We start from the raw sequence: 24,479 nt of genomic DNA, 5'->3' as shown, positions 1-24,479 counted from the left end.
ATCTCAGGGAGGGGACTAGATATACAAGCATGTTTAACACATCCATGTTTATCAAAAGCCCTAACTAAAAACAGCATACATGTCCAGCCACAAAGGACTATTTATAACATTATATTATAGCCGTATATGAACTAATGTACAGCTACTGAAAGCTGTAACACCAATCAATACATGGGAAGTCACCCACAACAACACATTAAATGAAAAGAAAGGTTATGGTATTCTATGCATAATATAATCTCACTTTATATTTTATGTTTGTGTCTATATACATTAGCAATAAAACATAACAAAGTGCTACTATGAGGTAGTTACATTTGCATAATCTTAATTTTCTTTTTATATACTTGTATTTTCTAAAATAAACACAAATTACTTGTGAAAGAGAAATAAAGAGAAAGGGAGACAGTTATTTCTTTTTTGAGCAATTTCTAAATAGATTGTTTAGCGACACTAAGTTCTATGTAATACATTTATAATGCTGACTGTTGGAAAAACAAGATATTTATTGTTCATATTTCATGGTTTTGAGGTAGAAAGGAATTTTAAAACTTATATCAAATTCCATTTTTCTCCTTTTGAAGATGAGAAACTGAGGCCTAGGGAAGTGGACAGACTGTCTTAAGATCAAGCAGTCAGTTGAAAAAGGCAGACCATGACATTTCTGAATAATTTCTGTAACTTCTATATGTATATTTAAACAAGGGGAAGAATGATGAACAAAAACTAACAGAACCAGCATGCCCCACTGTCATTAGAAAATAAATGTAATGTTAGTTACTTCCTCAAACTCTAAGCATAAATATTTCTAAAGAATGAGCCTAGAAACACGGAATATACCCGAGAGGGTTCTAAGCCTCGTCTCCTTATGGGCTGGCTGGGCTGCAGCCCAGATGGCTCAGCTTGGCGGCGAGCACAGAGCGGCGAGGGGACAGGGAGAACCCTGCCTCCTGCACGTCCTCCGGCAGGCGTGCTGCACAGGCTACAGAGCCTGACACTTTGCCTGTGGCTTTACCGCAGATCTAGACTTGATTTCTTCTTCTCTCACATAAAGTCAAGGAAATACACTACTCGCTAACAGTGGCTGGCACAAAAAATGCAAAGATGCCACTTAAAGACAGAACAATTAAAATGACTATCACAGTTATAGGAAATCTACAAAAACAAGAAAATCAGGAATCAGAATGGGAAGAATGAGAAATGGGAGTGCTCTCCTGGGTACACAGGTATGCAGATGGATGTTGGTGAGGGAGCAGGGGAGACTGCAAGGATGTGAGCAAGATCCTTCTCCACAAAACTTCGAAACAGTTCACAAACACATTAGAATTAGCTCCATCACCAAAGAACCTTTGGCTGAACTTACAGTAGAAGCCTCTCAAATTCCAATGGTTACAAATTTAGAAAGTTGGTATTTAAATGAGATTTTTCCATTTCCAGCAGAAGCAAAATATATATTTATGATGCTTACCTGAGATACTTAGCAAGCGTTTCTGATCCATTTTAAACAGAAAGATAGGCCAAAAGAACCATATGCGCTCTCACTAAGGTAAACCCTACCCTGAGGGACACCTCAGCACAGGAAGCCCAAACCCAGGACGGGGAACAGGGAACAACTGAGCCACCCTGGCTCCTTCTCTCCCCCAGAAGGTCCACATGCACCACGGTGCACATGGCCAAGTGTAAAAAGCCTACCTGAGGGCCACAGCTCACTCAGGTCTCCAGAGGATGTGCGGCACGCTGGGTACACAGCCCCGGCCTGCGGCTGCCCCCAAGACAGCCAGAACTCCGAAGCACCCAGAACCCTAGTCAGATGGCTTAGTTTAAAAACGAGTTCAACATATATTTGAAAAGCACTAACCTCAGAATCCATTCCTTGCATCTCGTTCTTCTCAAGCTGGAACTGCACAAAATCATCAATGACGTGGAAGAGCTCAGGAGAAACTGCTTTGAAGTACTTGTGGTAGTCGTACTTCACAGCCAACGACGCAAAGATGGTGTTGTTGACCAGGGCAGAGCGCAGGTCGGTCAGGACCCCTGGGGAGTGCTGCCGGGGGTCTTCATAAAGGTGCTTGGTGATGAGGTAGTCCAAAATCGCATCTCCCAGGAACTCTAAGCGCTGGTAACAATCTGAAGAAGGATCCAAAGTGGAGCCATGAGTGTGGGCAAAATCATTTACACTACAAAATAGCTGATACAAAGGTCTGAGCCCCAAACCCACTGATGAGACTTTTATTTGGTTTTTCATATATATCCTTCAGTGACAAAATTATGTGACATAACCTACTTACTGAAGCCTGTGGAAATTAAATTTTAATGGCAAATTAAGCATCTTTTTTATATGTAAATGGCGTCATAAACTCTTTAAGGGGCCAAAAGAGTAATGTTTGTTACGGCATTTCCCAGGCATCACAGAGCCCCGTGCCTCTGCAGTGGGCTGGCCAGGCAGGGCCTGGCACCAGCCTCAAGGCGCCAGCACAGGGAGGCTGGACCTGCACGTGCACCTTCCTTCTACACAGGCTGTACTCAGACACCATCCCTCACATGGTTCACTCACGCTCTGGAATGTGTGTAAGCAATGCAGTGCCTCCCCACTCCTGGGCTGTAATCATTACACAAGATTACAGTTAGTACAAGGAGACCCTCTTTTCCCAACCTGAATTAGAGGACATAAGCAAAAGACCTCAGGTAAAAACAGTCAATTGACAAGACATACAGAATTACTGAGGTTGACCTGCACCTCCATTTTCTCACAGTGATGAAAATGAGTCCATTCAGCTGAGGAAACTGAGGCAGGGACAGATGACGTGACCTGTCCCCACATGCCCAATGCGTTAAAGGGGCCAGGGCTGAGACAGGATAGAACCCAGGTCCCATTTCCTAGAGCACAGTAGAAAACCATGCCTCATTTCCTCTCCACAAAGAAAAATAGGTGTCCGTTTCACCAGTCTTTCTAGTTCAGTCAGATACTTTTTCACTTTTTGGTTTTCACATTTTTCTAATTATCTTAACCTACACTGTTTTTCTTATACAAACTATACATTGCTTTGGTATTCTGTGTTTGAGCACTTATTACTCCCATACAGAAAAACAAAGACTCTAGCTGTGTTTTATGAGCTGAAGCTGATTCCAGTGTTAGGCACCTATTCTCCCTTCCAATCTAACGGGAGAGAAAAAACATGGGACACGACGTGAAGCAGAAGATGCAGCAGGGTCCACGCAAGGGCAGTGACACCTTCCAGTGAAGTAGTTTCTTTTAACCTATTCATCTTTAGATTTCAAAAGACCTTGAGAGAGGGGCCTTTTTGTTCAGGAAGAACAATAAAAGGATATGGAAATATATCAGAATACAAACAAATCAAGAATCAAAGCAATGCTGAATGGGCATGAGAAAGACACTGGGTTAGGATAAACATGGAAAAAATACCACAAAACACGAAGGCTCAAACCTCTCCAGCATGCAGCATGTACAAGGACATATGGACAAGTCTGTAGGACAGCAATACTCCAGCTATCAGAGTTAAGTGTGTGCTCCCAAAAAGATGAGGAAAATAAAGGCTTCTTTTGTTCCCCCCAAGGCCCCGACCCCACACTACGCACATTAATAAGCACTAAGTCTACACATGCATAGTTCATGTTTTTTAAGAAGGCCAGAATAATGCAATTAACACACGGTCCCACTTTCAGGGAAATGAAGCTGGTCGGGGACACCTTACCAGTAATAGTATTGTAGTGGTAGGAGGCATGTGTGAAAGCCTGGAGAAGGTAAGCCTTATTCTTGAATCTGTAGTTGATTTTCTTTTCAAAATTTTCAAAACCCGATATTAGGTGATTCAGGGTTTTATCTGCGTCTGGATGATCAAACATACATCTTGGTGGAATTTTCAAACACCCATATTCCAAGTCCTTAAATACAGAGATGCGTGAGCCGGCTCCAGAGGTGGGAGTGCAGCGCCCTAAGAGGTTCTTCTGCTGGCTGCTGAAACTCTCCCTGGCAGGGCACACGGCCTTTTCCCAATCAGTCCTTTTAATTACCGGGAGCACCTTCAGCCCCAGCGAACAGAGGAAAAGCTGAGCAGCCCTCTCACCGCAGCTGGTTAAATAGCAGCCCAGCAGGGCTTCCACACAGTCAGCTATGCTTTTGTCAGCAATACACTGCTCAGTGTGCAGGTCGTAAGAGATAGACTGTTTCCCTGTGTCAACACCACAGTTTTCTTCTGACGGATTCCAGAATCCCACCACAAAGTCATCCTCTTCAACAGCTTTGCTAGGATCCAGATAGCACATTGCATCCCAAGAGCTGTAATCAAAATCCTCAAAATCAGATGAAAATGGCATACTACCTAAGGAGGATTTTTTGGGCATTTTCCATTCATATGCAGAATCAGTGGTTGAAAAAGCAGAAAGAGAAATTTTCTTTACAAAAGCTCCGGATCCCATTAACATGTTATCTATAAATTTGATATGTTCCTGGTCATACTCCAGGAAGTCATCCTCATAGTCGCCATCCTCCTTTGGAGCCCTCCACAGCAGGCCCTCCTCCTCCTCTTCCTCCTCCTCAAAGTCCTCATCCAGTTTGCCATTAGCCAACATGCAGTCTTTTGTCTGAAATGAGGGGGAATGGGGAAGGAGGGGAGACATAGCTGCTGTTTTTAAAAGGGTTTGAAACTCAATAAAAGCAAGGGTTATGGATAATTTCAAATGACAACCACAAATACTAAAAGGCAACTTTAAAATCATGGCCATTTGTTTTCAATTAACATAAAATAAGTTATTTAATCATATAAACAAAGTAAAACATGTTCTTTGAATGTTAGTTTTCTACGTTATAAAATGATCTTATCCAGTATGAAGCTTTAAGTTAAGGGTTTTGTACATGGTTATAAAGTTAAAATTAATGTCCACTAGGCAGAACTTCAGCTAAGAATTCTACCTCTGGCAGAACACACAATGAAAGCCCCCAAATGCTAGCCAGAGAGGCATTCAATTTGGCTGACAGTTTTTAAATGTTTTAAAAAGATCTCCAAATTCATAAAATTAGATTCCAGATGTAGAAAAAGCATTATCTTTACAATGTAATATGAAAACAGATAAAATTATTTGTAAAATCTCTAGAATATTAAAAATGTACAATAGGGTATCCTGATAAAGACTTTGTCCCCATTTCAAATCGAAGTGCATTTGCTACAACAGAAGACTAAATTGCTTTGCTGGAAAATAAAAGTGATCACTGAACTAAGCTATAAATTTAGGAAATTATGCTTTTCCCCTCCACTGCGCTGCAGTAATCAGGGTAGCAGATTATAGCATAACTGACAAAAATAGAAGAAAATTTAGACTAACATGAAACATAACAATCCAATTTCTGTCAGAAGATCTTTGCTAATTCCAATTTCTTTGGCAAAAGACTATTTGTGAATGACAGCCTTAATAAAAATGAGCTAGGATTCAGTATTGATGAAACTTTTTTTGCAATGCCAGAAAGATGCCAAATTTATGTTGTACAATAAAAAAAAAGACTACTTTGACAGGAAAGGTAGGAGGGTGCTTCAGTTCTGACAGTAACATCTTCCCAGAGTATTCTGACAAAAAGGTTTTCAAACTTTGTCAAATAGTTTTAAATACTGCAAATATTCATTTTAAGCCTAACTCAAAAGAGATACAACGTATTTGTTGGAAAAGAATTAGGAGCAGTGAGCCAACCCATGCATCTCCAACTATATGCCTTTAAACGTTTTTTTATTTAAAAAATCTATAAAACTTTTGAACACTAAGGGAGAACCCCAAAGAAACACAGAGGCAGACCTCTAGGAACTATTTCCTGTCAAAAACTTCATACTTTTCCAAGGTAATATGAAATGTTTTTTACTATTGTTTGGTCTTTAAGGACAAAAAGGCCAAATTGCAGTTAAAAAAAAAATCAGAGTGAATATTTTTTTAACTAAAAAAAAAAAATCCTTACATATCTTTAGAAAGATGCAGCCATAGACTGGAAGAAAACAAACCAAAGGACTGGGTTTCATAAGGTATGTGATCTTGGGCAAAGTTCTTTAATGACTCTGGGTTTCAGTTTCTTTATCTACAAAATAGTGGGATTCTACCTCTTAAATGATTTCCAAGAGCACTTCAAGCTCTTAAAAAAAAGAAACAAACCCACACACACCAGCATGTAGCTCTTTTCTCTGGCAGTTCAAGCCAACTTTCTCCCTGAATTATTACCACTTCATCAGTAAGCAAAGGTTTCCCTTAAACCTGTTTGCTGAGGAGGGATGTGGGTAGAACAGGGATGGAGCAAGCATATGCCTTGCAGTGTCATGGGAGGGCCGAGTTCAGTAAGTATAAACTCTTAAGTGAAAATATGAACAGTATTTTTTAGTGAATTCAAAGAACCAAAATGCCAGGTCATCTGAAATGCTAAGGAAAATAGGAGCTTTCTGTTACATCTTTAAAAAAAAATTTTTTTTTAATCAAAAAGACATGTCGCTTTGATACTTCTTTTTCCTAAAAGAGCACTTATGAAACAGAATTTATGAGACAGATAATTATCAATGGAATGTTTTCCATAGAAATTCAGTATCTTCTCTAAAGTTCTCAAAATTTACACATTTTCTTCTAAAGTTCTACCCATTTCTAAACAAAAAATATAATTTTTCTAATCAAACTTGCATTAAAATATTCTTTCAATGCTTTTCCAGATAATTTCTGTAATGAGTCGGATATTGCATAAGTTAAAATATACTCAGTAAAGAGGTAAAAATCAAAATAGAGTCACAGGACATACAACCTGGAAATACTTGAGACAGATAACTAGGACATATGCGTCAGGAAGAAAATAGGAAGAATACGTAATATTTAGAAACAGTATTCTGTTGGCCTGAAACGAAAATGAAGTAACAACGCAAAATAAAAGTCCGAGAAATGAAACTGCCTGAGAAAGCGCCCTTAACTTTGGCAGAGGCCCCAGAGCTTTTCCCAGGCAACCACCACTGGGCTGGCTGGCTGATTTCACAGCTTGGAGGCCCTCCGAGGTGCCCTCTGGTGGCCTTCAAGACAAGACAAAATGAAGCCGCTGTTAGCTAATATCTGGAGTCTTAAGTCATTGGCAAGGTTTTAACTATTTCCAGAAAACTACAACCTTTGTGTATGGTGAATTTTTTTTTTTTTAAGGTCACCAGAGGAGAAATAATCTTAACTGAGAACATCCTGAGCTACCAAAGCAAGATTTTATTTAAATTTTTTCACAGACAGACCAGAAATCATTGGTCACTGAAAAGTCATTTCATTCAACAGAGCTAAAAGATCTCTGATAAATTGTAGTATGTAGTAGTGCTGTGCAGTGTTATGGGGTTTTTCTTTTTTTTTTTTTTCTTTTTTGAGTTCCAACATCAGATACACTTTTGCCTCTGTTAAGGAAGATAATAAAAATTGACTTCCATCAAAACTACAACACTGTTTCTAAATTCAATGAAAGGACAGTTTATTTAGATGAATTAATTCAATATATCAAATACCTATTATAAACGCACCAGGGAAAAGAAACAAAAAATAAACAGAACAAATTCTCCTGCTCACCAAAAACTAAATCCTTCCTGTGATTAAAAACTTACCATTTCATCTTTCTCCCATTTATCTGTGTTACTTTTGTCTTGATTTACTACGTAACCAGGAGGAAGCCAATTCACAGGCGGATCAAATATTGACACCACCATGCGGCTGGGCAGTCCCTTCTTTTTTCCAAGACGATATAGGTTACAGTTGCTGACCTTCAGCAGAAAAAACTTGTAAGACACTTATCCATAAATGATCACTGCTGGGATTCATACAGGGCATATTAACATCCTCTTAGCTGAATGTTCCTCATATTACAGTAACTGGTCATCAATTACAAGGAACACATGCTTTCTCTACTTATTCACTCACAATAGGAAATATTTAATTCCCATGTATTCTTTATCCTTTAGTGTAGTTAGATGAGTAATACTGAATATAAAACACAGACCAGAAAAAAAGTGATGTATATAAATATGCAAATTACTAATGAAATCAGAAGAAACAGTTCAGACAATTCAAACTTTTAGAAGCACAACATGGTGATATTAAATACAAATTGCTAATTGGGACTATGAGAACAGAAGAGAAAAGAATCCACAGAAAAAGTCCAAAATGTCACAATATTCTCAATGAAATAAAGGGGGAAATGCCATAAACTCTAGTTATAATATGGAAACTGGCACTGAACAAACTAAGTTTTATACTCCTAGAATCTAAGCCACAAATATGATTTCAATTGTAGTGTTTTCTCAAAGATTGTTCCTTTGTTTTGGATGGCATTTTAAAATATCTTTGTTTAACCTTTTTAAAGTAGAGTAAGAGGTAGGTAATAAAGAAAACCCCGTGCTTACTCCCAGCAATAAAACAGCTTTATTGTCTATCTTAGGGTCTGTTTTTCCTAAGCCTCCATGTCCTGCCTAACCTACTCAAATTTTTGCATTTCTGTCTAGAAATGTCTACTAAAAACTTGGAAACTAAGATCTAGAACTGCCAATCTCATTTTTGTTTTCTAAAAACTGGATTCCTTTTTATTTAAGTACTTCATGAGCCCTTTTTCCATGGAATTCAATAACAATGAACAAGTACCCACCATGGGAGAGGTAACTAGTCAGGCACCCCTGAGAACAAAGTCAGCAAGACCCAGGGGTCTGCAGACTACACAGCTGGGATGGGTATCTACACAGGACACTTGCTATGTGCTAGTAACATGCTCTTCCCCGCTGCCTGAAATGGAACAGTTCAAATAAATGCTAGTTCCCTTTTCTATACCATGAGAACAGAGCATCACACATGTCAACAGTACAGAGGGCATCAGGGACTTGAAAGGGATGGAAATTACACTGAAAATGGACAGAAATGGTTGGCAGCATGGGAAAGGAAGTAAGTGCTTGTATGAGGCACAGTGTGGGACAGGCAGAATTCAACAAGGAGAGGTGGGGGCAGGACATCAGGAGAGCAGCAGTGGGGGTGCCCGTGGAGCCCGGATGAAGAACAGCATGAAGCTAAAGCCTGACTGGGATGCAAGACGTGTCTGGGGTGTGAGCACCAGGAGAGCCTTTGACACCAAGCTGAGGGAGTGACAATGATTTCTGTGGGCAATGAGGATCCAAAGCTTACTGAGCAGATGAATGGGTCAACTTTCTAAATACGAATAATTTCTTTCTTACCTAGAATACTATTACTTTATACTCCTCCTTAGCCTCTGACATTTTCTTCCTGCAGTCATCCCTCGGAAATCTCATTTTCTCAGAGTTTCAGTCACCACTCTTATGAAAACTATGTCCCCAAACCTGTATCTTAATCCTAAATTCTCAGGCTTCTGAACCACATTGCACTTCACAGTCCACGAGGTCTAAAGGCCCTACACCTGTGATTCCCATGTTTGTGTCTACCTCACTGCCAGCTCTGCAGTCGGCCCGCTTTCCAGTGTGTGTGGCTGTCCTGACTGTATCGCGAGCTGAGATAGCAGAGCAGAGTGGTGAAGGGCACGGGCTCAGCCTCAGACTCACCTGACTATCAGATTAGCTAGATGACTTCACACAAGCTCGCTAAACTCCCTAGGCAGGAGTTTTCTTATCTGTCAAATGGGTACATGTTATCAACCTCTCAGGGCTGGCTGAGAAGAGTAGATGAGAGGAGGCCTGTAATGTTCACTGTGGTGCCTGCTGTTCCAGAGGAATCATGGACAGAGGCAGGGGAAGGTGTCTGAAGCTGGACTGCCTGGGCTCTGCCACGTACTTGCCATGGGACCTTGGGCAAGTTACTCCTGCCTCAATATCCTCATCTATAAAATGAGGACAATAGAAGTATACACAATTACAAATAATGAATCAAGTATACAGAATTAATTCAGGTAACTGATACATGTAAGTAAGGTGACAAGAGCAGTGTCTGGCTGGAGTAAGAACTCTGTGTCAGCTAAAATTATGGCCGCTGAACTACCGCTTGCCTCAGTCCTCTCCTCCCTGCCAGAGCTCCAGGTCGATCCCATGTTCTGCTTATGCTCAGACTTCTTCAAAGGCCCTACTGACCACTGAGCTTGGTTTTTGCTTTTCAGCTCACATTCCATTCTGCTACCAGACTGATCATTGAAAACTACCACTTTATTAAACTAATAGTCCCTTATGTAAAAAGTGCCTTCCACAGTCAAATAAGTGCAAACTCCTTAGCCGGCACTGAGCGTCTTCCACAGCACAGCCGCAGCCACCTGCCTTTTTAAGCCTTTTCTCAGGTATGCCCACACTTCTAACGGCTGCCAGGTTTACTCGCTGAGTGCAGACACGCTCTGCCATTTGTTCATTTTGCTCATGCACTGCAGATGCACCTCTTCTAACGCCTTCCCTGATCACAAGTGGTATTCCTTCCTTCCAAGTGCTTAGGGTAATTAGCAGCTTTGTTAAGTTATTTGTCAAGCAGGGACATGCTGCCTTGTGACACCTCGTTCATCATTTAAACAATTTACCTTCGTTACTTTCCCCCCTTAAGTCTTAACACCATGGCTAGGAACACGCCTTCCTCTGGGCATCAGGCACTGCTGACCTGGGGCTCCAGTCTCACTTCTTGACACCGGAGAGCCACCGAGCTGGGAAGGCGCTACTCTTTCCCTTCCCAACTCCCCAAAACCCTGAAGAGGAGCTCCTCCACAGAGAGCCTGTGTTTTATTTATCCACGTTTGTGTGCTTTGTATGCTGAGATAGCCTCCTTCCAAATAAGTGTTTAACTCAACTCAAAGCACGAGCTCCTGGGTAACTGTGTCACGTGTTTCTTTATATCCCCTCAGGATCTAGCAGGCACACACATTTTCACAAATAGTTCCACGGGAACTGAATTTCTATTAGTAAGAAGGCACATACACATCAGCTAACCCCCAAAACCCGAGTGCTTCATCAGTGAAAACCAGACCGTAGCAGCTCCCGGGAGGGTATGCCACAGGGTTTAGTTGCACGTGTCGGGTGTAACAATCCCTGGGGGGAACACTTTCCTCATCTCTGCCATCCTGTATTTTACACCACTTTAGGCACTGAATCATTACTCTGACTGCTCAAAACAAAAGAATTACTTCTTACCTTTTTGCTTCTCATATATGAAAGGCGGCCCTCATGAGCATCAGGATAAGTGCAAAACAGATACGTGGTGATGGCATGCTTTAAAAAGGAGTCACCAAGCATTTCAAGCCGCTCCAGGTTAAATCCATCACTAGCATTTGAAAGGGTCAAAGCCTGAAGGATAAGTCCAGGGTTTGGGCCCAGAGTCCTCAAGGAGTACCCAGTAGAAGGGCTCTGCTCAGAATCCATCCTGTCCTTGGGCGATTTAACAGCTCCCATAGTACCAGGGGCTGCAGCCATCATGGGACTTCCATCTGAGGTAGATTTGTTAGCATTTCCATCAAGGTATTTATTACTCAGTAGAGTACATTCATTGCTGGGCTTCAGCTGGTTCTCACAATTGTATAAATTCTGAATGGGGTATGAGGTAGCTGGTTGTACAGGTATTTCCTGCTTGTAGTAGCTCAGCTGATTTCCTTGGCTAAAGCCTCTGTTAGCTAAATCGTAACTGCCATTGGCAAGACTTTTATTGTAAGAAAGACCATTAATTACTGTAAGATCTGTTGAAACTTCAATTTGGAGTTTGCCAGGTGTTTCACTGAATAACATTCTGCAGTTCACAGACATTTGGTCATGATTTTCTAGAGAGGAGGTTCTAGTAGCACCTTGATGTGCAGCATTTTCAGGGACTATGATTGTGCTGTGCTTACAGTTATTTTCATTTTCAGCCGAAGAGGAGTTAGCAACTGAGATGAAAGATTTGCTGTCAATAGATTTTTTCCACCCGAAGTCTAAGTTAGGGTATCTGCAAAGACATTTTTATAACTTTAATCAGATTCTTCAAAAGAGCTAGGCTTCAAGCAAGAGCAATTTGAATAAAAAATTTAAAAATGTCCCTATAAATATGCTCCTACTTTAGAAGAGAAACAACTTTCTAAGGTAGAAATTAACATTACTAGAATCTTGTGCAATGTAAATTACAGTGGGACATGGTTCACTGTACCACTTTAATCCCCTGCTGTATGCCCCATAATGACTAAATGACCTAATGGAGGCTAGAGAATGTAAGCCAGCATCTGACATTGTAGTGAGAATTCAATAAATGGAGTTGTGATTTGTACTATTATATCTTAAAGTTCCTGAATCATGGTCCTGCCAACTAGATGCACAAAATTAATTTGAGCGTTTAAACCAATATTTCCTTAAGTGCATAGACTTTACCAGTAGGAAGAAAATAATGGGGTAAGAAAATGAAGACAGAACATATTGAGGCAATTAATGTGGATTTGATTTTATAAAAGAGGAAGCACTCTTAAAATGTCAGCACGGTAACAAAGAACTATTTTGTTTTCACTTCAACTGCCACCACTGAAGGAAGAGATGAGTTTTGACCTTTGGATCTCATCTCCTTCTATAACTTTACAAGAACACAGCAAAGGATACATTTATTTTACGTATTAGACCTTATTTTCTTTTTACTCTTTTAAGAATTATTTTATATAAAATTAAGTTTTGAACTTAGTTCAGTTCTTCTGCAGATAGGATTTCATGACCTGTTTTCTTTCTGGCTGACTGCGCAGGCATACCTAAAATCTGCGGGAAGTGATCTGACCCCGACACCAGCGTCACTGGCTGTCTGGGCTCGTAGCTCCTCTGCAGTCAAAAGGCAGTGAAGGCGATAAAGTATGCTGGGGAGACAAACTGCTTTTCTCCACAGTGATGCTGGAATTGGATGTATAGCACAGAGTTCTGGAACCAGTATCTTTGAATAAGGAAAAATGTGGATAGAGAAATACAAAGCAAATACACAAAGGAATAAAAATTAAATTTAAGACCAATTTCACTAACAGATGACAAAAATCATAAATACTACCAAAATCTTATTTTTAAAAATATTCCTAAAAATAATCTTTAACACCGAACAGGCTTTATCCTAGGCTTTATAAGGATTATTTCATGGTATAATTGTTATCAATGGACCAAGTACAAAAGCCAAACCTCTCATACTTACCAAAAAGACATTCAAATAAAAGTCAATATATAATATTAATTAAAACATAACAAAACTTAAGGGTTGCGCAAATTCCAAAATAGCCATACCACTCGGTTAACTTCGTAATACAAAACTCAAACTTATCTATAAAAATATTAAGTTTTGCTAGTAACAATTCATTACCTGTTTATTTTGCAGACTTTCCCACTTGGCTTTCCTCTTTTCAGCACTGCTTAGAGGAAGAGCTTTCCCCTTCTGATTCAAATGGCGAGGTGTCAGAAGATTAAGTCTACAAAAATTTCAAAATGATTTCATCAAACAGAAAAAAACAAGTACACTCTCACAGTGGTTCTCAACTTCAGAGTGCCCACAAGTCCCCTGAAGAGCCCATTTAAACTGCAGACCCCTGGGCCACATGCTGGGCAGTTCTGGGTACAAAGATCTCCTGACTTCAGTCCACAGGTGGGCAGTGTGGACAGTACCCTACATGTGCCTACAGACCTCTGAAAATGATGCCTGAGATGAAATGGAAATGCCACTTCGGAAACTCCTTACCTTGAAGATGTGTGGTCCACATCCAGCAGCGGCTGGTTGAGATTGGTCAGGTCAAGGTTATACTTTGTTTTATAGTATTCTGCAAAAGTTTCATACTCAGGGGAAGGAAATTTACTCAATGGGGTAAGATCAGTGTACACATCAGCTACATAAAATCGATGAGGCTGATCAAAATTGCGATATCTAAAAACAAAAAACAATCAGTGACTTTTTGGTTTAAATCAACTATTCACAAAACAGCTGTTTTTAATATGGAAATGCAAATTATTTTAAGTGAGAGTTCAAAGGTTAAAAATAAATAACATTAATGAAAACTTCAATTCCAAATAATAGAGTTCAAGTGGATTTAAGACGAGACTACTGTACTTATATTAAGTTAAAACTGACTCTCCATTCTCCCCCACTTTACTAACATCCTTGTTCTAAATACGTTCTTTGATAACAGTGAAGCTAAATGGCACCTTTAAATCTCTCTTAATTTCATCACTATAAACAGCATAGTATTGAAGGCATGGAAAACGTTCAATATCCAACTGAGTAAATACTTTGTACATTACTAATGCTAAACATGAAAGACACTTGCACATAAAAGGCATTATTAATGCACCATTTATGATACTGATAGTTCAATGATAGCTAACATTAATATATGGTTTGAGGTGCAAAAAGACAAAAAAAAAAAAATCAAAGACTGAATTCCAACCAGTACTCTAATTCCTTGAAAAGTGCTTATATTTACTGCTCACAAACTCCATCACCCTAAGTTTTTACAACATAAGAAAAAAAATATTTTGATTTAATTGTACTTAATAACCATTATTCCTTATAAAATTTTAAGAAGATAAACTATTATTTACAATCAAATTGTTCAAGCCTTTGAGTGATTAAAAAGATGGAGGATTATTTGCAACAACATGGATGGATCTCGAGGGTATTATGTTCAATGAAATAAGTCAGGCGGAGAAAGACAAATTACCAAATGATTTCCCTCATTTGTGGAGTATAACAACAGAGCAAAACAGAAGGAACAAAATAGCAGTAGACTCACAGACACTGAGAAGGAACTAGTGGTTACCAAAAGGGAAGGGTTGGGGAGGGAGAAGGGAATTAAGGGGCATTATACTTCGCCATCACAACATAGGTAGATCACTGGGACGGTTGTATACCATGGAGAATACAATTAATGACTCTATAACATATTACCGTGTTGATAGACAGTGACTGCAATGGAAGGAATGAGGTCTTGATAATAAGGGTGCATGCCATGTATGTCAAACCATCTTAAGATTGAATATCAATGATACTTTAAAAAATAAATAAACATTTCATCCATTCTGGTTAAAAAAAAAGATGGAGGATTTTAAGTTTTTCAACATCATTTAGAATTTTCTGACCTTCACAAAGTAAAATCCCTTTACCAATCATTTTAGGTTCTGGTTTTCAAGGAAGTAAACTAGAGAGAACAGGTCCACCATGAAGAGATACCTAAATTCCTTATTAGTAACAACAATGCCCAAGTCATAAAAAACAGTACATTCCCAGGTGAACACGTGAATCTTCTGAAACTAAAGTATCACCACCACCTGCTTTCCACTTAATACTTACCTTGGAATGATAACTGCATCCTGGTAATCTTCTAATTTAAAAACAAAGGGTGTTTCTTTTGAGTACTTTGTACTGGGAATGCCTATGCGAGCTTCAGATTTCTCAATATCTTCCATGAATTTAAAGTCAATGTCCAAAGTGCTGGAGTCATTAACTTGAGGAAGAAAAAGACTCTTTAACTTCTTGAAATATCATCAATACAGATAACATTCTTACTTAGGCCATATACTCATATACGTGGTCTAATTTAGGGTTATCAAAGTAAAGGATTCCTGTACTACACTCAATAAGCTGTTTCGCAAAACTTTCATGTTTTAGCTAACATAAGTGAGCACTTTAGAGTCTGGGTTCTTCTTACCAACATTAAGAGGTAGAACACAGTATGCTGAATCAGCGTCTGTGGGTTTAAATTCTAGTGCAGGTTTTTCAAGCCGAAGAATGTGTGAGAATATATACTGGTGAAGTCTCGTGATCAACTCAAGCATTTGTAGAGACAACGTGAAACCAGACTTCTTCAACTCAATAGATATGGTAACCTCTCCAGAGCGTGTGTACACAGGGAAGTGCGGGATCTTAGCAAAAAGAAAAATAAAGCATCCCAAAATGAACAGGTATTTGGTTACATTGTAAACATTTAACTTCAGAAGAATGATGCTTTCTATCAGAGGAATAAGAGAGAGGGCTCAATTTTTCAGTATTAAACATTCTGTGGTAACAAAAGATAGTTGCCTTAAATTTTGCTTTTTTTAGAAGAAAAAAGATATTTTTAACATCAACAGGCACTATGAAGTGTCCACCTGAGGTATGGGCTTGGCTGTCAGTATTCCAAAGCATCTGGTGGTATCCTCAGGGGGATAGAGCTTCCGCCTTCTGAAGTTGAGCTCATCAGGTAAGGGTGTCGTTAAAACCATTCCTATCACGTACAGGTAACAGGGCTGATCCGGTTTGGGATAGCTATCCCTCAAGCATTCTGGAATCTAGAATTGGAAGGAGAAATTAAGACTCATGCTGAAGTGTTTTTAATAATATAATCTCTCAAGCATTCTAGAATCTAGAATTGGAAGGATAAATTAAGCCTCGTGCTGAAGTGTTTTTAATAAATAATCTCTTTTTCCAGATGCTGGCAAGAAAACAAATTTATATCTATCTTTACTAAAAGCTGACGACTAAGAAAAAAGACTAAGAAAAAACCCAAGGCAGGAGAGTTCCTAATTACTTAACCCCCCTGGAGAGTCACCTTTTCTCAGAGGTCTGGGCTGCAAGATGGCCCAAGTTCACTGTTGACTATGCAGCTAACACCAAAATTATAAAAAATAACCAAACACTGTAGGTAGGGTATTTTTTTTAATATCTACTTCTTTTGACTAGAGAACTCTTTTCTTGAGTTTTTTAGTCTTTACTCTATGTAGAATATCAGAAAGTAAAGGTAGCAAAATTTTTAAAATCCCACATAATTCTATCAGATAGCCTTTATTAACATTTTGATATACTCTACCATCTGCCAGACTTTTTCCTGTATACAAGTATATAAACATACACATACATGTTTTCATGACAAACAGAATCACACAACAAAAACTGTCAGTTTTTTACCTCCAGTTACTACAATGAGAACATCATTTAGGGTTAATACCAATCAATACTGTTTTTAATTGGCTATCTCATCATACGAGTAAGCCATAATTTAATTAATCTGAGATTATTTCTAAACGTTCAGTATTCATACCCCATCCAAAAGACTCTTTGTAATTTCTGAGGCTAAATAACATGATTGCATCTGCAGTTAAAAGACACAGACATGCTGGTAAGAGAGGGTTTGAGTTAATATATAATCAGATAATACAGAATGTATCTACTTATCAAACAGGATGCAAGGCAGTCCTATGTTTCCCAAAGCACTCATTATTAGTGACAACATTGGTCATATGGTACTAGTCCAGTGATCTGTGGGATGAATGTTAGAGTAGTAAAATTGAGAAACAAGCATTTCAGGAAAAGGGTAGTAACACTCATGATTTTTGAAAAATTGACATGATTTTGAATCTTGAAAACAGTTAGCTGGGTGTATATTTTTTCAAAGTAAAAACTCAAAAGATCAAAGAAAAAACAAAGGAACCACAAATTTAGGCTAAGGTAAAAGTACATAGGTAAATTTTGCTTCTGTCTGGGGCTCTTATAAGGTAAAAAAGTGAAGAAATATTTCAAATATAAGTACTTCAGCCCAGTATGGCTCTAACTGGAAGTCAGACTCAGGGATTTTTAGTGCACCAATCCTGCTAGCATGGCACAGATTCAGCCAGACACAACAAACTGAAATAACTCATTTCACCTCCTGGGAGGTTATAGCCTAACTCCTGACAAATACTTGTGCTTACGCCAGTTGGTGTGCCCCTCATACTGAATGGGCATCGCTCCACTTGCCTATTTGACCATACCAATCTTCTTTTATCTTAGTAAACATTTAAGTAAAGCAAAAATCTTCCCACTAAAGTGAATAAAACAGAGACTACCTCTTAAAATGAAATAAACTCATTCTGGATGGAATTTGACAGATGAGTCCAAGAACCCTTTTGAGAAGAAAAACAAAAAGTCTGAAGTGGGACAGAAGGGCATACAGTATATGAATGAAAGCAGAGGGGCTGATTTTGGAGAAGTTGTGAATAGAGAAATGAGCTGAGATCCACAGGGTGGGCCAAGCCAGAAGGATTTGGGAAGCCAAGCAGAGGGATCTAAATTTGATGTAGCAGGAAATACAAAGTCAGAAATGCACGACTCTTATTCAGTTCTAACCAATACTAACTGCTTTTGGGTAGCACTGTCTTCGTTTTGTGGAACCTGGTCTTCCTGGAACACTGGTCTCTTCTTCATCATGTAAATCAAGCTCTTCTTCATATTTAACAGTCTCTTTTCCAACTGGCATCAAGTGGTCATCCAGTTCACCTAAGAAATTTAAAGAGAATTAATATAAGCAATTGGGATTTCTGCCTCTCTAATTAATTAGTAAATAATCGAGAATGGCACCATGTTAGGAAGCAACTAGAAGACTAATGAAACGAAGACATTTTGCTTTTAATAATACAAAAGCAGTCAGACATGATACCTAAGGCAAAGTCTATCTGGCATTCATGTAGTCAATGTGAGGACTACAAATTCCATTCTAAGATTCAAAAATAAAAACATCTCAACAGGAAAACAGCACGTATCACCCTTTACAAAGGCCACAGAAAACAAGACTTCCCATTTTTAAAAAATGGACTTGAAAACTATTATAGACTGATTTGAGAGACTGATAGATTAAAACACAAATGTTCATGACTGAACAGTTATGAGATGACCTTTATATATTGAAAGAGGGTCAGTAAAGGGAGCAAAGAAACTACGGCTGTTTGCAGTTCAGCTGGGGAAAACACACACCTCCTGCATCATTACAAGATCTGCACAAACACACCAAGAGCAGCGAGCCCACAGCTCTACAAAGTTCCCAGAGCTCTTTACATAAAGCCCTCGATATGTTTTTGCCTCACAATGTTTTCAACTTCATTTTATTTGCACGTGATTTTCAAACACTCTTACCAATTTTGTGCAGTTTCTCACAGCAAATGAGAGCTACAACTCTTTCAGCCAATCGTATACAGTTCATTGGTGGACCCTGAAAGTAACAAAAAACATTACCACTGCATATGGACATAGCTATATTATCATTAATACACAAAACACCTGCGAAACCTGTCTCAATAGCTTTAGAGTTGAAATTCACTAGAGCACAGTTCTTTATTTTGAAAAATGTCAGCTAATTTTTTAAAAATCCTAGCCTCCGTATCTGAAAATAGCCAGCTTTTAAAATCCTGCCCAATGAAATCCAAAGAAGTTATAACTAAGACTTGACAATACTGATGAATTTACATTTCAAAAGGATTTTTAATGTATCTTATTTTCACTTATCTACAAACATGTAACAAAAAACTAAAGGTGTATCAGGACGGACTATAACATATATGTTGATAGGCCTGAGCAACTTCTCATGTGCGACAGAAATTAGTCACATTGGAATATCTGGAAATCAGGATTAGGACCAAGGACTGCAGTTACACAAAGGCAGATTTTTTGAGTCAACAACAAAATAACTAGAGCAGCCCAACTATATTTAATGAATTACGTCCCTAATTTCTAAGCCACACATGAATGATTCTATGCTTATATTACTAAGATCTTAGAGGAAACTTCAGAGGTTACCTAGTCCATTTCTAACACTGTCTTAAGTTATACAGTCTACTGAAGAGTTGAACATGTGGTTGACTATAGAAGAATTCTAAATCTACATTTTAAAATAGATTTAAAGCCAAATAAATATACCTATAGCTTGCACAGGCTTAGAGAAGCTAGAAAAAAAAATCCATTAATAAAATACTTTAAAGGTACAATCATATCTTTTTCTGAACTTACAACAATGGAAGCTCGAAGAGGTGAGTTAATTGGCAGATAAAGAGTTGAATAAAATGTACCATCAGGCAACTCTCGGGTTCTACATTTAGGAGCCAGATGAGTGAACGGATCACTTGGTAATCTAGCACAGTATCTGTGAAGAAAAAGAAATTCTGATGCTGAATCTACAACTGAGAAATAGGTAAAAAAAAAAAAAACCTGTATTGCTTTTCACATCCTAAAGCCTGATTTTTTATGCCCCTCTTCCCCTCTACTGCCTCGGTATTTACGCATGGAGTTTGAGTCTTACTGCTTCAAACTTCCAGTAAGAGGAAACTGTTTTCTAACAGAACTGTCTGCAATGATGTTCTTTCTGCATCTGCACTATCCACAAGGCAGCCAGTGAGCATGCAAAATGTGGTAAGGGCAACTAGAAAACCAAAAATTTTTACTTTACTTCATTTTAATAAAACTAATATGTGAATTTAAATAGCCACATATGTCTAGTACTACCATACTGGACAGTGCAGAAAATACCCTGAGTCTGTTAAGAGAATACACTGCCAGTGCTTGTTCTTTAATAATGATCCTACATGTGCCAAAAACCACTGGAGCCAGCAAAAGAAAGGCAGGAGAAGAGAGCAGAAGAGCAGCCCAGTGGTGACACAAGGAAGGGCATCAGAACCAGAACACCAGCCCGTGACAGCCCAAGGCCCATGCTGGCTGGGCTGGCGCTGATGCTGACTGAGGAAAGAGCTGTGCTGGGACAGGAAGGCAACACAGTGGGACTGGGACCCACATAAGGAGGCTCCTGGAATGAGCAACAGTCCTGCAAGGTCCACACTGGTGCAGTCAGGGCACCCAGACATGGCAGCAGTCTGCAGAGAAGAGAAGGCGTGCACAAAGGGAGACTGAGCACAGATTTATTTAGAGGACAATGGGAGGCATATTTCTCACTACTAAAGAAGCCAAGAACAAAGATGGAGAAGAGGAAAGCTAGAGTGACCCTCTGGTGTCACTAAAACTCAAGGTAACAACAGACAGGTAGTGAGACACAGATGTAAATGTGTATGAGAATATATACTGAAATAAATATATTCTCTAGCTCTGTCTACTAAAGGGCCTGGTAGCAGCAATACCCCAGCAACACTGAATATACCTAGTGTTCAGACTTCAGTTTCTAACCACCACTCATTCTCCACTAAAAGGAATCAGACCTTCTAGAGCTACAGCCAAAATCTAGGCTGGAACAGAGAAAATGTGAGTTGAATATAGAACATCTTAGGGTGCATAAAATAAGGAACTGTTCAAATAATAATGGTGCCATTCCATGTCTTTTAAAACAATTTCAAACTTTAAAATGTTGCAAGAATACTCCAGAGAACTCCCATATACCCTTTACCCAGGATCACGGGCTGTGCCTGGTTTGCTCATTCCTCTGGCCTCCTTCAGTCTGGAACCACTCTTCAGCCTCTCCTTGCAGTTAAGGACAATGAAACTTTTGAAGATTACACCCCAGTCGTTTTTCAGTCTGTCCCTCAATTTGGGCTTATTTACGTAATACTTTTTCATGATCAGAGCGAGGCTGTGAAGTTAACATTAACAGAAATGTTAAAAAGACATGGAAGTCAGCCTGAGGGGGTTCCTACTGGCCAAGTTTGAGATAACTTTAACATCAAAGTAAATAATAAATGACAGTAACAAATTCAAGAAAAGAAAAGAACTAAATAAATAGAGAAAAAAGACAGCTCTTGCTTACAGCAGAACACCAGTTAGTAAGTGCAAGAAGGGTAGTAGGACTGGGAGAGCCCGGTATCGAGCAGTCACAGGAATTACCAATTCAGTCTCAAGAGACACAAACTCATAGGTGAAACTGGGGGTAGGAATAAGTTTTGTAGAGTCACAAAGTACCCCCCATGGAGAAGTCACTAACTGTGAGGGGGAGAAGGTGACTTTACAATAGGGAAAGCTGGCGGACTTTCCACCAGTGATCCAAGGCACCACCACCAGCAAGAGCTCCAACAAACATCAAGTGCTCCTGGTAAAATGAGGCGAGAGGAGACAGCATCACCTCTGTGGTAAGTGTGACGCACTGACCAAAACTGCACGGCCTCACTCTGATCATGAGAAAATATTACGTAAATAAACCCAAATTGAGGGACAGACTAAAAAACGACTGGGGTGTAATTTTCAAAAGTTTCATGGTCCTTAACTGCAAGGAGAGGCTGAAGAGTGGTTCCAGACTGAAGGAGGCCAGAGGAATGAGCAAACCAGGCACAGCCCGTGATCCTGGGCCAGACCTTTACTCCAAACAGCACTGTGAAACCCAAAGGGGTCTCTCTGGGTAAAGGGTATATGGGAGTTCTATTCCTGCAACATTTTAAAGTTTGAAATTGTTTTAAAAGTGAAGTTAAAAAGAAAATTTTGTTTGCTGCTCCTTTATTTAGCCTCTGCATGAAATTTACCCTAATACATAACCTAGGTATATATCTGCTTTTCTTAGTTCTTAGAAATGTTATTACAAACTCAGGACAAAGTAAATTAGAACATACTCAAAAATACAAGTTCATTTATTATAATCTTACATTGTTGCTGATGAAAACCGAACATCCTCCAACATTCACAGAACAAAACGACAAATTCAGGATTCAGAAAAAAATTAGTAACCACTCTAAAATTAAATTAAATCTAATTAAAGCAAGCATGCTTTTGTTATGTCAGCCTTGCCAATAAGAACATTTATTACCGCACAATGCTGTTTTTGCCTTTTGATCAAAAAGAAGAATGAGTGGAAAAAAACTTCTCTCATCAAAATATTACAAGCTATAAATGGACAGACTGGTGATTGTGTAAATACAATAGTTACAGGTTTAGACTTAAATCTCACAATACTCACAGGTTCTCCAGGCCAATGATCTCATACCATACCTATTGATGTGTCCAATGGCTGTGTTGATTGTGACTCGTGGCCCACCATCATCAGGCCTCAACACGTATGGTGGGAAAACATCATCGTCATCCACAACAGGCTCAATGTCAGTCTCACCAGTATCAACTGACTTGGAACATTTGTTTCTCAATATCTGAATATAGTAAAACCAGGATTTATGATGAGAACAAATGCCTTCTTTGCCATATGGCAGTTGTCTGCCTCTGGACCTACAAAAAAAGCTCGTGACATGAAACATCTCTCCTAAAAATACTTCAATACTTCTGAGTCACCTGCTGCAGATAATCTTTCCCAGTTCATTGCTCCCAGCTCCAGTCAGGCGAATACACGCACAACGTTTACACTGTACTGTGCACACACACACACACACACACACACACACACACATGCACACGACTGCCAGCTTTTCATGTACAGGGGCTATGTCATCACTCTCGGATCACTCCACAAGTTAATCAACAGATACTATATTGTCCATACTAACAGGATGCTTTCCAGGCATTCTTCCCCAAAAATCCATATGCCCATTTTCACTGCTATTTTATTGTGAGCTTTCAAACACTTCGTAAAATAACTGCTGGCTCTTTGTAATTATTCTAAGCTTTCTTATAATGTACACATTGCACACTCTTGTTGAGACTACTCTGTAGATAAAACTTTTTATCTATTTCTATGCACACAGAAGACAAAGATACCATATTAATTTTCAGAGCCTACCTTTTCAATAGCTTTGTATGTTTTAAGGTCTTCTTCAAAACTTTTTATTTTGTCTGTGTCTGCTAACATTATATAATTAGAGATTGGTGCCCTTGCGCGTCCCTTAGATTGAACATAGGATCGATACTCTGTGGGCAAATCAAAACGAACCACCAAATTGCATTTTGGTATATCAACACCCTCTTCCACAATACTTGTTGCAATAAGCAAATTGGTCTCGTGTGCTCGAAATTTCCTAAGTACCTGAAAAAAAGCCACCAAAAAAAGCAATCCTAAGAAATTTTCCAAGCAAAACAATGTAATAAAAATAAGTGACAACAGTCATTTCTAACACATACTGGGCAAACTAAATCTTTAAAGCCAGGCTAAAGAAGACGACAACATCACACAAAATTCAAGATGAATGAACAGATGGGAAAAGGAACTCTGATTTAATGGCTATTTTCAACTGAATATAACTTGAAAAACCAAAGTGTCTTTCTACTTCACAGAAATACCCCTGTACAAATCACATTAAACCTTCAAGTTGAAGAGGTTGGCTTCTTCAATAATGACCATTAAAGAATCTAACCAACAAAGTGACCAATAAATCCACTTCTGGAGTCTTGTTGATATTTTGAGCCTCCACAATGGTATTTTATTAGCTCTGGGAGTCTGTGCCAATATCCCTCCAAAGATGTCAAAACTCTTTGCACTAAAATCCCCCAATTACTTGGAAGTAAAAATTACAAGCAATGCATTACTTATTTTCTGGGACAATTTTAAGGAATTAGAATTGATTAAAAAATAAAGTGAAACTTTTTTCATACTAGATTTAAAATAACACCATTTCCCAATCTAGGATTAAGTTAAGTAATAAAGTCAAATCTGGGTTTTAAACAGATCGGTCAGACTCTGGCCATTGGACTCCCCAAACTTAGAATAGTCTCAAAAAGCTATGACGTAGAAAATGACTTCAACATGAATTATTCTGCTACTTTTTAAGTTAAATAACAAACCTTATAATAAAAAGTTTTTGTTTGCAAGCCACAATACTATATTAAGTTTTAGTATCTTTACAATGCCGTTTCCTATACTAAAATCTTAAGGAGCATGAAAAAAACTCTTTAAAATATACTGTTTCTTTTAAGGCACTCAACCAAGG

General features: G+C 38.8%; 1 protein-coding gene across 6 annotated transcripts in view; it reads right to left on the bottom strand.

Moving 5' to 3' along the window:
* DICER1 (dicer 1, ribonuclease III) overlaps positions 1 to 24,479 on the bottom strand; it is a 74,578-nt gene that overhangs the window by 5,789 nt on the left and 44,310 nt on the right. For all 6 annotated transcript variants that reach the window (XM_036881991.2, XM_057488169.1, XM_036881993.2 and 3 more), the window contains 15 exons: positions 23,336 to 23,578; positions 22,597 to 22,751; positions 19,690 to 19,822; positions 18,820 to 18,895; positions 18,047 to 18,186; positions 16,044 to 16,223; positions 15,605 to 15,818; positions 15,247 to 15,400; positions 13,642 to 13,824; positions 13,270 to 13,375; positions 12,680 to 12,855; positions 11,115 to 11,898; positions 7,605 to 7,760; positions 3,714 to 4,602; positions 1,859 to 2,127 (listed from right to left, as the gene is read on the bottom strand). In XM_036881991.2, the coding sequence (XP_036737886.2) occupies positions 1,859 to 2,127; positions 3,714 to 4,602; positions 7,605 to 7,760; positions 11,115 to 11,898; positions 12,680 to 12,855; positions 13,270 to 13,375; positions 13,642 to 13,824; positions 15,247 to 15,400; positions 15,605 to 15,818; positions 16,044 to 16,223; positions 18,047 to 18,186; positions 18,820 to 18,895; positions 19,690 to 19,822; positions 22,597 to 22,751; positions 23,336 to 23,578 (3,858 nt within the window). The remainder of the gene's footprint in view (positions 1 to 1,858; positions 2,128 to 3,713; positions 4,603 to 7,604; positions 7,761 to 11,114; positions 11,899 to 12,679; positions 12,856 to 13,269; positions 13,376 to 13,641; positions 13,825 to 15,246; positions 15,401 to 15,604; positions 15,819 to 16,043; positions 16,224 to 18,046; positions 18,187 to 18,819; positions 18,896 to 19,689; positions 19,823 to 22,596; positions 22,752 to 23,335; positions 23,579 to 24,479) is intronic.

The sequence above is a fragment of the Manis pentadactyla genome, chromosome 11, assembly GCF_030020395.1.
Source record: "Manis pentadactyla isolate mManPen7 chromosome 11, mManPen7.hap1, whole genome shotgun sequence".
Taxonomy (NCBI): domain Eukaryota; kingdom Metazoa; phylum Chordata; class Mammalia; order Pholidota; family Manidae; genus Manis; species Manis pentadactyla.
This window is presented reverse-complemented; position numbering and strand designations above follow the sequence as displayed.